Here is a 13,024-nt window from a genome sequence, read left to right as displayed (position 1 = left end):
AAACTTTATTAACACATTCCCGCTCTTTGTGCCAAGGTCAGTAATAAATAGGTTAAATAAGATCGGTCCCAAAACCGATCCTTGAGGGACTCCGCTAGTAACCTCCTTCCAGCCTGACAGTTCACTCCACAGATAGAACACCCTGGGGAGAAGACCCCTACAGCATGCGGTGGGGAAGTATTGTTATGGAGAATCCAGGGAGTCCCCTCACTCTAGGGGAAGCCTCAGCCAACTGGATCAACTAGCATTGTGGCTGGCTTGCTTTGTCAGACCAGCACAAAGCAGCTGAAGCGAGACGAAGGATCTGGCGCCTTGTCTGTCAGTGCCTAATTCCTGAAAATATCTGGCCCGAGGCATATGCTTTGCTAAGATACTTACCGTTCCTCTTGGCTGTGGGCCTACTCACATTCAGAGTCTCCCACGCTAAACAGACAGTCCTGAGAGTCAATTGCAAAGCTGCCATAAAAGTGCAAACAATAGCTCATTTGTTTGTTACGTTGGGCTGGAAACCCATACGCAGAAGTCATGTCAAAATCATCAAAACCATGATCAACATTTTCACAAATTGCTTCTGTATTTGTTTCCCATGAGATGTGAAAGTTAGACATTCAGGCACAGCTCCGCAAAGGTATTTAGGTGCCTAACTCCCATTGAAATAAATGGGAGTTAGGCACCTAAATACCTTTGAAGATCTGGGCCTCAGGAGGTCTAGTGAGCAACTGACGAGAGACATCTAGATGAAACTATGCTAGCAGATTTATCAGGGTGAATTTAGCACTAGTGAAGGGGTGGCTTAGCAATCCTGTAGGCTGAAGCCATCCTTTCTTTATCCACAGAAAAGACAACCGTATGCGCGATGGTAGTGAGGGCTTTCTGCATATTACCAGAATGATTCAAATAGAGCAGGTGGAGTCCTGCAAAAACAATGTTCTCCATCAGACCTTCAAATTCCTAGTGGCTCTCTGGGTCCAGCACGTCGATGTTCCTTTTAATTTTCTACTTGTATTCATTAATATGAACAGATTTTTCTTTGCATGAAAGTTTTGGGAATGCCTGGATTTGGAGAGTGTGTGGTTGGGGTTTTTTTTGGCATGGATATCTCTTTTCACATGGAAAGAAGGGGTATTGCTGTTTGCAATTTATTACATGCTATTCACCATCAATTATTCACCTTTTCATAAAGTCCTTCAATGAGGGAGCAGAATCAATCTTATGTGCTTTAGCTGACTGCTCAGACAACATGAATAATGAATAACAAATAGTCAAAGCAAGCAATTTGTTAATAAACTTTAGTCTATAAACTCTCTGAACTTGGCGAAAACTTACCAGTAAATAGCAGAAATCAGGATTAATATGTGAATGATTCCCAGAGAAAGGGTCTGATTCTCCACTGTATTTGAACTTGTGTAGCTATTTACATAGGTACAAAGCAGATGCAAAATGCTGACAAATCAGAATTATTCACTTGCTTACACAGTGGTAGCATTTAGAGTTGTTCTCCATTCACTTTGCACTGTTGTAGTTTGCTACCGAAGGCAGAAAGCAGTGGAAAATCAGTCCCCAAAGGGTTAACTCTATGAATGATTCAGCTACCTCTTGCCCTTAGCTAACTGCAGTATCCTAAAACCAGCTGTGAGTCTGGCCCATTTTGCTAAGGTGGGTGAAAACTAGTAGTGAATGAGCCAATTTTTTGATATTTTTCTTTTTAAAGGTGACAAACCAGGCATTTGAAGATTAGAAAATAATAAGTGATCAAAAGGTTTACAGCAAACTAGTGAATTAGTCAGAGGACTTCCCAGTTGTGGCAGCAGTGGCAGGGACTGTGGGCGCCCCTATCCAATACCATGTAAATAAACATCTTTCCTAGGTGCATTCCTGGCAGGGTCTCCAGAGGGTTCCCAGGAGCTTGGGCAATGCACATACTCCATGATGGGAACACTGTTAACTTTGGACAAAGCACAAACTAAATAACCAGTGACCCAGTGCAAATACAACCTTGTCTGTGCTTCCCCTGCACCTCTGTTTTTGACTTCACAAGGAAAGAGTAACTACTACCTGCTCCACGGTAGCAGAGATGAAGTACAACTCCCACCTGCTCTGGCGAATGCTGTTTTTCATCAGTACAGTGTGGCTTATTACAGGTAAGTTGTGACCATTCTTTAATAATACCTTACAGAAAACAATTTTCAACCCAAAATAGGCAGCGACTTCCACCTTCAGGCACCCGAATAGACAAGGTGGTGTCTAAAATGGGCATTTGAGCACCTCCTGCAGTTGGTTTGAATTTGAAAATTGATATCCTCAGCTATCCAAGCTATAATTTGAACCGTAACCATCTGATCTTGCAAAAATACACACAAGATTCTTTCTGTTCTTTCTGCTTTGCTTGTTCTTACTGTGCTGGTAGAGATTATTTATTTGACACCCTTTTTCTGACAGGAAAGGTTTGTTTGTTTTAAACCTCCTATTTTCCATTTGTCACCTTTACTCTTCACAGTTTGTCGTTTCTTTTCAGGGGAGGTAGTGGGTGAGCTAGGGACCAAGCAGTAATTTCAAAGGGAGATACACTAGTCATGCATAAGGAGCAGAGTTAACAAGAAGACCATGCTGTGGGGCTGTCTGAGCTGTCCTCTGTGCAGCTGAGTGAAGGAGGGAGGCAAAGGTGGCTTTAAGCAACATTTACTTCCCCTCATCTAAACCTAGGATGGCCAGGGACAAAGCAGTCCTCAGCATAAGTTAAAGCAGCTTCAGTCTAACCTACACCTGGCTGATTAAGGCTGGATCAAGCAGCCAGAGATTCCCAGGAGGTGAGAATTCCCCGGCTTGACCACTTTTCTCTCAAACATGCTCCCTGAGATAGGGACTGGTATCAGGGAGTGAGGTAGGAGCTGCTGTGGTGGCTTTATGGGATTTACTTTACACAAGGCAATGGGGAGATATCAGGGGCCCCTTTAAGATCTTTCTGTCCCCCCTTAAAGGAAATACACATACTTAACCACTCAGGATGAAGTTCACCCCAATGCTGAGGACCCCACACAAAGCCCTGTGCACCATTAGAATTCTGAATTAGGTGGTGCAGGGGCCTTGTGCAACCCCCTGAACTAAGCCAAATCTCACCCTGGGGCGCTTTGCCCGTCGCTGCGAGGGTGGCAGGCAGGCTGCCTTTGGCGGCTTGCCTGCAGAGGGTCTGCTGGTCCCGCAGCTTCAGCGGACATCCTGCAGGCATGCCTGTGAATGGTCTGCTGGTCCCTCGGCTTCGGTGCAGGCAAGCTGCCGAAGGCAGCCTGCATGCCATGCTTGGGGCAGCAAAATGCCTAGAGCCGCCCCTGTGTGGCTAAAGACAGTATTGGTGCTAACAAAACATTGGACAAGGTAGGTAGGGCTGCAAACTTTGGTTGGCTGAATTCCTAGAGGTTTCATCACATGACATTAACTTTAATTAAAAGTTAATCTTTAATTCCTGAGACTCCAGGACAATCCTGGAGGGATTGTAACTCTAAAGGTAGATATTGTGATACCTTTCTTCACACCAACAAATATATTGGCATATACAGTAACTCCTCGCTAAACGTTGTAAACTGAAAAATGTGACTTTAAGTGAAACAATGTTAAGTGAATTCAATTTCCCCATAAGAATTAATGTAAATAGAGGAGTTAGGTTCCAGGGTAATTTTTTTCATCAGACAAAAAACTATATATATATATATATATATATATACTGTGTGCACACAGTATTTTTCCTTAGTATGCCTTACTGTTAAATGATGAGCTAGTACTCAGCTGAGCCCTCAAGGGTTAACACATTGTTGTTAATGTAGTCTCACACTCTACAAGGTGGCATGAATGGAGGGACGGGAGACAGCATGGCAGACAGAGACACACACCCTGTGTGTGGGAGAGAAAGAGATGCATATTGCTCCTTTAAGTACACTGACACCACTCTAAGAACATTGCCTTTAAAAAGATCAGGAAGTTGAGACAGCAGCTGTGGCCAGCTCTCTCCATCCTCAGCCCTGTCCTGTCCCCACCCTGCTCTATATGGAGAAGGGGTAAGTGGGGGGCAGGAGTGGGGGGAGGGGACACCCTGACATTAGCCCCCCATTCCCTCCTTCCCTGCACAACAAACAGGAGGCTCCTGGGAGCAGCTCCAAGGCAGAGGGCAGGAGCAGCGCATGGCAGTGGGGGAGGGACAGCTGAACTGCTGGCAACTGGTAGCCTGCTGGGCGGCTGCTGCACAAGGAACTTGGGGAGCAGGGAGGTGATAGGGGAGCTGCCGGTCCACCCTGGTTACAAACCCCCACCAGCTAACTGCAACGGGCTGCTCTTCCGGCAAGCAGTGGACAACGCAGGCAGCTGCCAAACAACTTTATAAGGAAGCATTGCCCAACTTTAAATGCACATGTTCCCTAATTGATCAACAACGTAACCATGTTAACCGGGGTGACTTTAAGTGAGGAGTCACTGTACAGGCTTGGAGGGCTAGAAGGCCGTCCTCAGAGGAGACATTTGAGTAAATCCAACAAAGCTCAGTTTTGCTTGCGATCTAAACCAGGATTTAAACCCAGGTCTCCAAAGACAAAAGTCTAGTAGCCATTGCCGTAGTAATCCTCTCCTCCCAATGGATTTTATAGGCCAGATTATGATCTGAGTTACACTTGCATAATTCTGCAATAACACATCTGAAATTAATAGTCTGTCTCTAGATTTACATCCATGTCACTGAGAGCAGAATTTGGTCCCATGTGGTAAAAGGACACAGTTTACCTGTTTAGGTCTCAAATCTATCCACCACAAATGTCACAAAGTATTTCTGAACGGGGTGACATGCCTCTACTAAGGGCATTGCTTTGGATTTAACTTCCTTTCAGAATAGTGCATTATGGGGCCTACGCTGTTTGAGTGTCTCTTTAGTTGTGATAATATTGAGAACAGATGCTAGTAACTGTGATATGAGCCTCTAAGGACAAAAAATGTGCATGTAATAATAAATATAATAAGAATAACCTCCCTTCCTTCACCTTTTTTAGTGCTCCACTAGGATATTCCAACAGGCGGAGAAAAATGTACTTTTTTTTTATTTTTAGAAGCAGAAGCAGATAAATATGCTGTCCTGTCTGCTTGTTTTTAGATTTTACTGAAGCTGGAACTGCCGATTGTAAAAATGCTGATTTAAATGATTTGAATCATCAGGCGAAGGTAAAGACCTGTTTTTATGCACTCTGTGGTCTCATAGCTGTATGTATGTATGTACGGGGCTGGAGCTGATGAGGTTTAAGGTGTGTAAAGAAGAGGGATTTACATTGCACACTAGTCTGCAACAGTTCTTCTAGCTAGACCAGAATGAAGAGGGTCACTTTTAGTTCAGCTGGTAGAGCTGTTGCCTACTAATCAGACAGATGGGAGTTTGCACCTCAGGTGTAAGACTGTACAAGACAAGCATAAATGCAGCCATGGGCTGAAGGATTCTGCATGGAATTGTGTCTCATATTTGTATGGACTAACAATATTATTAGGAACAAATCACTCAGTGAAAAAATGGTGGGGCAGAATGTCAGGACTCTGTGCAGAAGACTCCTTTCGCACTGTGGAGGAAGGGTGGAGCAGAGGAAGGGCGATGGAGGAGCTGGGATGGGGCAGGCGGATAAGCAAATTCATTTGCTCTTATTTCCATTCTCACCATAAAGAAGGTGCACACCCACCACACTGACAGCTGCAGTTCTGAGGAGTGGTTCTGCTGACAATCCATGGATTGCAGCTTTTTATTCCTTCCACTCATGCCATCTGCAGCTCTCCTTGGTGCCACAGTAGTCTTAGGGTATGTCTACACTGCAACATAAGCCCATGCTTAAGCCCAGGCTCAAGCCTAACGGCCCTTACATCTACACTGCAATTGTACTAGCTGAGGGGTGACTCAGGGTCCCAGGACCCTGTAAGGCTGGAAGGTATGAGCTTGAGTTACACCAGGACCCAGGGTCTAAGACCTATTGCTTTGCAGTATAGATGCAGCCCTGCTTGTCTTGGGTCCTGGGAGTCTCCAGAAGTATCTCACAATTCCATGGGACAACTTTCTTAGTCTTCTCTATTCCAACAATCTGCAATCCCTTCTTTTGAAAATGGAAGCTATCCCCTATCCCCCGTGAATGAGTAGCTCAGGGCAGCATTAACCCATTCTGTTCTGATCACCGATCTGCAAGCAGGCTGTCAGAGAGCCTTCCAGGTTCGCAATGGAGAATGAACCGATCAAACCTTTTGGAAGGTGAGCTGCTTCCTGGTAATGAGCAGGGCAGGCAGTAAAGTTTTCCCACAGTGCACAATGGTCATAGGGCTAGAGGGGCCACATTTTGGGGAGGTTGCTAGGGACTCTTGGGGTCTGCTCATTGTAGTGTGGATGCCAGAGCCCTAGATTCGAGCATGGCTTAGAAAAGTCTTAACATAGGGTTAAGATACTATGTGGATGCTTAAGCCCAGGTTCCCCAATACCAGTCAGCTGTTGGGCTTATATTGCAGTGTAGACATACCCTTAGTGCTTAGGCCATTAGGAAATCAAAGCATGGTTGTTCTAACTGTCTGAACCCATATTTGGACCTACTTATTGTCTCACCTCTCTTTGCAAATTCTGTGTAATTTTGAAGGCATCAGAGGTTGCGTGTGGTGGCAGTGGGGGTAATTGTGCTTAAAAGCACTTAAAATATAAATAAAACAATATCCCAGAGCTCTCTGACAATAGCACACAAGTCTCTGCATTTATTTGTGCAGATTTGTTTATAAGCACACAAATTTCAGGTTTAGGTTAATTATTTTTAGGAAAAAATATCTTTGTTACGATAATGAAAAACACAATGAGATTTCTCTTTTCTCTGAATGTCACAAGCCTTTCCCACACTAACAATCCATTCTTTCCTCCCTCCACAGAAGTTTTCTCAGTGCTTCCTTGAAATGCTTCCCAATAAGAGAACTGAAATCAATGCCCTTGCATGGTCATTGCAACAGGTACTTGATCGCCTAAGAGAGGTTCAAGGGAAAGGTGAGGATCTTATCTTTTATTGGAAAAACTCTTCACTTTTACCTGAAGGGGAATCTATGTTCATAGTGTACTAGCCAGAGGAATTCTTTGGGCATCATTAATGATGGGCTTGAACCAGAATGTCAGATTCAACCCCCTTCAGCTCTTCCAAACCCGCCTCTCCTGCTCTTTGCCGGCTGACAAAATGAGAACTTACCAGTCTGAAGTGGAAACAGCAGGAAAAAAATCATGATTAAGTCCCAGCTCCTCAAAGGTACTTAAGCTTAAACCTAAATACCTTTTAAGATCTGAGCCTAAGAAACTTCACAGGGGTCTGTGCCATCAACAGCTATAGATGCTGAACCAGTGATCTCACAACAGCCTGTCCCTTGACCTCAGACAAGCAAGCTTAGATGTGGTTAGTCAACGACATCACAAAGGCCTAACCCTTGAAATCAGACCAGAAAGCCAGAGGTGTAGCACCAGCAACCTCAGAGAAGCCTTTGCCTCAATTTCTACCCAGGAAGAGAGAGAGATTGAACTGGATTTGGAGAAGAATTGTCCAAGCCCTGAGTTCCTTAACAGCCTCCCTTCTTCTACAGGTAGATCTGTCCCCTTGTTGGTCTCCTTCTCCTTCATGGGGACAGAGGGGAAAAGGAAGATCTGCCACCAGTGTCCCTAACCCCAGCAAGGGTAAAGGGCCCTCGTCAGTTCTGTCTGCTCTCTAGACGCTTCACAGTAGGCTGAGATGCAAATCTGCGAATCTGAGAGGCAAGAGATATTCTCCTATGCAGCTCCATACACTGCACACATGTATGTACCTACATCCTTGTCTGGATCGCTATGGGCCTGGATGGGGGTATGGATTCCTTCCAGATACATATATTCCTTGGGTCCAGGTCACCTCCTTCGCCAAGTCCAAACACAGAAGATGATGCAATGATGTTTACTGAGATTTTGGAAGCAATATTGTCCATTTCTCCGGACAAGTCCTTTCCTCACAATCTACATAAAATGGGAGGATATTAGTGCTTACAACTTGGCTTTAGACCAGAGGTATTCAAAGCTGGGGTTATGCCCCTGAGTAAGTAGTGAAGAGTATTATTCTGGGGATCACATTTTCTACAGAATCTAAGACTATGTCTACACTGGAGCTGGAAGGTGTAACTAGCTCTGATCAGCCTAGCATGCTAAAAATATAAATATAACCATGGTGGTTCAGATCCTGTCTGAAACCGTAAGTATATACTTGGGCAGCTTGCCAGTTCCACCCCTTGTGTTGCCGTGTCTACGCTAGAGATACTAGTTAGCACACTAGCTTGATCAGAGCTAGTGTGAATATTTCTCCTTGAACTGGATATTACTAACTTTTCAGCACCAGTGTAGCTAAACTGTAGGATGTTATTAAAAACAAAATGTTTCTAGCCTTTCATGTTATAGGAAATGAAAGTAGCTGCAGTAAGTAGGTCTACTGAATCTGCAGCACTGAGGAATGGGCAGTTTATCATATTTTCCATAAAACTGTGTAATATCTGAATTATTTGAAATGTGATATTTTCAAATTTCTCTGCACTGATTGTAAATGCCAACCTGAGCCATACACAACATGATGTACTTTTAAAACATAACAACTAGAGCTGGTCGAGAGTATTCTATCAAAACAGTTCTTGATGGAAAATTGTGTTTGACAAAGCTAATATTTTCATGAATAGTGTGTGCTCTGAGCCTCCTGAGCAAGAGAGAGAGACAAAAGCATGGAAGAGAATGTGTACCCTAGACTTGATGGTGATAATTGCATTGAGTGCAATTATGACTTGTTTCAATCACATGTAGCTGGGCTTCTTCTCTGCCTCAATGGGTCCTGTGCTTCTTTTTAGCAGTGGGTTAGGATAGCATCTTGTCTCTCAGAATCCCTCCTTCCCCCAGAGTATAGTGGGCAGGTAAATTCTGTCTCCAAGTGGTCTTCCCATTTCTGGGCCTGTTAAGCCCTTACTGCTTCACTGGGACTTCTGGCCTCCTCAGTGGACATCCAGTGAGAGGAAAAGAGGGGGTTGGGGGCAGTCCCACCCTCTACTCCAGGCCCCAACCCAGGAACCTACAAGTAACAGCCTCATGCTGCTAGCTGCTAGCTTCCCTGGGTTACTTCCCCATGTCCCTTGGCTTATTGTTCCCACTTTGCTTGGGCAGGGTTCCTCCCAATCCTCCTACTGGGGGAGAGAGAGTCCCTAGTCTCTAGTAGCCCTTCCAGGTGTGGCAGCACCACATCAAATGCACAGCTCAATCTCTCCCCTCTGGCAGAGTCCTTTTCTTCAGGTCTTTGGACCTAGAAGGGTCCTTAGCTCCTATTTAGGGTAGGGTTTCTCCCTTGGTCCTTGTCAGCTGCCACACCACTCAACTTCACTCTCACGCCTATCACCCACACTGACAGGGGTGGGGGGGGGAGGCTTTTAACCCATACTGGCAGGTGTCTTAATTAACCTGGAGTAACCCCTGCTCAGTTACCAGCAGAAGAGGGACCTGCTTATTCTGAGGCTAATACCTTCCTTCCCTGTACTCTCCTGTAGCTGTCTGGCCTGACCCTATCACACACAGCATAATTTTGTAAGGCTGCCAAATTTCCAATGCTCTGAATTATTTTCTCTTTCTAAAGCTTGCAATGCCTTCATGACAAAAAATTGCAGTGTCCCAGAAGCACCCAAAAATGGTGGTCTTGTGTGTATCAGCATTGACAGTGTCCACTACTGCAAGCCAATGTGTAATCAGGTATTGTACATGTTTTACAGTTAGTATTATAGTAACTCAGTGCATTAATACAGTAGCCCTTCTACCTTGAAACGTATGTGTTGAAACCTCTGGTGTTATCTCTCCTCTTCTTTTCTAGTTCTTTTCTGCACCCATCATAGACATATTTGAATGCTTAGATCACAGTGTTAAGTTTGAAGGCTACCCTTAGCCTAATTTTTCTATGAACATATGTCCCTATATTGCTGCGCATTTATTGTCTGTATTGGGGAGAATGATGCTTGGAATAAGAAGGATTTTGCAGAACAGAATCGTGCTGTATTTTTTTTAGACCTGTCTGAAGGAAGATTGCATTATGACTTCACATTATGCTTGGTTTATTGGATTTGTTGGACTCCAAACACCTAGTCACCTCCTTTGTTGTCTCATGGAGTCCTGATACTTCACTTCTTGTTCCCCATTTTAGTTCTAAGGCAATAATCCTTAATTTTACACCTTAAATCATACCTCCTTAATGTTATTTCCTCCCAAGGTTTGTTATCCTATAATTGCCATCTGATTATATTTCCCTTTTTTTTATCATAGTTTCAGATCCTTTTAAATTCCTTCTTAATGGCTTTCTTCTGACTCCCTCCAATTTTCCAATTAATATTGTAACTACTGATATATAACCACATATATACGAATGAAGGCCTTGATTCTGCAAACATGTATACATTTATTAACACAAGTACTCTCACTGAAATCCAGTGGACTAACATTACAGTTTATTGTAGTAAACATGATTCAGTGATGTCATCTAATTCACAGAATTTCTTTCATGCGTGTTACACAAGGGTTATGACTTTGGATTTCTGAGACGAAGTAGGGTATCTGAGAAATGTGGAGCATCTACTGGTTATTCCTGGACAACACAACTAGTTGGTGGAAACAGGCTGGCTGATTGTATCTGTGAGTATTTTTGAAACCTATTGTTATTTAAGACAGTTGTTTTCATTTATGGACCCCTAAAAAATTTCAAATGGAGGTGAGGACCCTTTGGAAATCTTAGATATAGTCTGCGGCCCCCTGGAAACCACTGATTTAAGAAAACTCCCAAAATTCTAACTAGCAATTATTCCAATATTGGTATTAGTACTGTTTTATTTACTGCAGGTTTAGAAATACTGTTAGTTTTAAACCCACAGTAAAGGAAAGGTCAACTTTGTGTTTCAACTTCGATAATTTTTCACATTTATTAGCCAGTAATCATCTTGGCGCATGCGGTACCTTTTATGACATTATACCTGAACATATATTCTACTTTGTTTTTGTGTGCTTGGTGATCAATGTGTGGATTGTAACGTCTTCTGTAGATAGTGTATCAATGCGTGGAATAATATTAGTAGGAGGGATTGCCATTTAGTGCACAAAAAACCAAACCAGGGACCTGTTGTGCAAGGCACTATAAAAAGGCAGTTTCTTCCCCAAAGAGTCTAAATAAATAAGATGGACAAAGGGGAGCACGCAGAAAGCAGTATCATCTACCATTTACAGATGAAGACTAGAGAGATTACATGTCACACATGAAGTCTGTGAGAGAGCCAGGAATGGAATACAGACTTTTTGAGTCTTACTTCAGTGCCTTGCCCACAAGGCCATCCTTCCTGTGTTTGGTGAAAGCATTCCACTCTTAACTATGGAGACTCATTTCACTCTTACTTGAGCTGATTGCGAGCGTCAAAAAATGGAGCAGCTTTATTTCAGACAGCAAATGCTGTTCCTGAGCTTCACTTGGTAGGGGTGGATTTGGTTTCTCTGGGGCCACTACCCAAACTCCCCTGCCATGCCTAGTCCACTGTTTTCAGCTTAGTAATTAATCTCCTTTTGTCTTTACAGCCTCACCCATTGCCGTGAGTGGAGTCAAGTCTGCATACTTCCCCGCTCACATGTGCTGTCAACAAACAATAGCCAACGCCACTGCTGAACGCGAGCAGATAGAAATCTTCCTCAGAGAACTTGCTGAGGCTGAGAAGGATGTCTCTCAGGAACATGAAATGGCAAATCATTGTATATTGTGTGGTAACTAGGTGTATGGTTCAACAAACATAGTGCAGGCAGGTGGGTTACTATATTTGTAATTGCCATAGGATATTGTAAAAGCTAAAGGCAGGTCAATTCATATCAAACTAATGGGATAGTTCTCAGATCAATGAACATGTGGCATTTTTAGGAAGGGTTGAAGAGCACATCCATCATTTGAACTAATTTCAGCCCTTAGACGCTTACAGATACGGAGTTTGCATAGAATTCAGAGCTGAAGCTAAGGCAGTATGGTCTACTTCCCAACATATGTATCATGCAATAAAGAACGTGTTCCGTTATGTAGATTAAATTTGTTCAGTGCCAATGAAAGATACTTAATTGACAACCTTGGAGATCGAAGTCTTCTCTTTATCTAGGGAACTGATAGTGCATGAGTAGTGAATGTGCAAACTTTCCTCATGTCAGTTTGACAATCCTGGACCAATTTTTTTCAGCAGTACTACTGTCTAGCCAGTTATTTCCCATTTTGTAATTGTGCGTTTGCTTTGCACTTATCTATATTGAATTTCATCTTGTTGATTTCTGACCAATTCTCTAATTTATAAGGTCATTTTGAAATTAAATCCTGTCCTCCAAAGTGCTTGCAACCACTCCCAGCTTGGTGTCATCCACTTTAGTGGTTTCATAAGTTATTTTTGCCACTTCAGTGACCCTGATTTTGTTGTTTAAGTGGTCTTTACCACTAGTGGTCCCTTTAGCAGTCTCTGGGTTGATTTTAGCCACTTAAATGGCCCGTTTTGCCATTTTAGTGTGGTCGCTTCTTCCATTTTAGTGGCCTTTGGGGTGACTTTTCCCACTTAGATGTTCCCGGTTCTACCCCTTTAGTGGTCTAAGAGGTGTTTTTTGCCACTCAGGGAGTCCCATTTTTTCCACATTAGTGGTCTCGGATGTGATTGCCATTTAATTGGTCCTGGGGGGTGGTTTTGCCACTTTTGTTACCTTACTAGTACTATCTAGTGCTTACTAGTACCATATTAGTGCTAACTCTGAGGTGACTTCTCCTACTTAAGATATTCCAGTTTTAGTACTTGCATAGTTTCAGTTTTGCTGCTTTAGAAGACTTTTGCCACTTAAGAAGTCTAAGGGGGGGACTTGCCACATAAATCATCCCATTAAAGAGCTCATTTAAGTATCTCAGTATGGTGACTTTTGTCACTTAAGTGGTCTCAATTTTGCCACTTAGTGGGGTGTTTT

At 43.3% G+C, this 13,024-nt stretch overlaps 1 protein-coding gene across 1 annotated transcript; it reads left to right on the top strand.

Moving 5' to 3' along the window:
* Positions 1-2,051: 2,051 nt before the first annotated feature.
* LOC142047796 (uncharacterized) lies at positions 2,052-12,349 on the top strand. Its single transcript, XM_075072593.1, has 6 exons — positions 2,052-2,141; positions 5,129-5,196; positions 6,913-7,024; positions 9,654-9,766; positions 10,582-10,696; positions 11,624-12,349. Exons 1-6 carry the CDS (start codon positions 2,075-2,077, stop codon positions 11,812-11,814), a joined length of 666 nt encoding a protein of 221 aa, XP_074928694.1. The 5' UTR covers positions 2,052-2,074; the 3' UTR covers positions 11,815-12,349.
* The last annotated feature ends 675 nt before the right edge of the window (positions 12,350-13,024 follow it).

The sequence above is a fragment of the Chelonoidis abingdonii genome, chromosome 15 (genome assembly GCF_003597395.2).
Source record: "Chelonoidis abingdonii isolate Lonesome George chromosome 15, CheloAbing_2.0, whole genome shotgun sequence".
Lineage (NCBI taxonomy): Eukaryota > Metazoa > Chordata > Testudines > Testudinidae > Chelonoidis > Chelonoidis abingdonii.
Note: the sequence above shows the minus strand (reverse complement) of the source record. Positions and strands in the feature narration are given on the sequence as shown.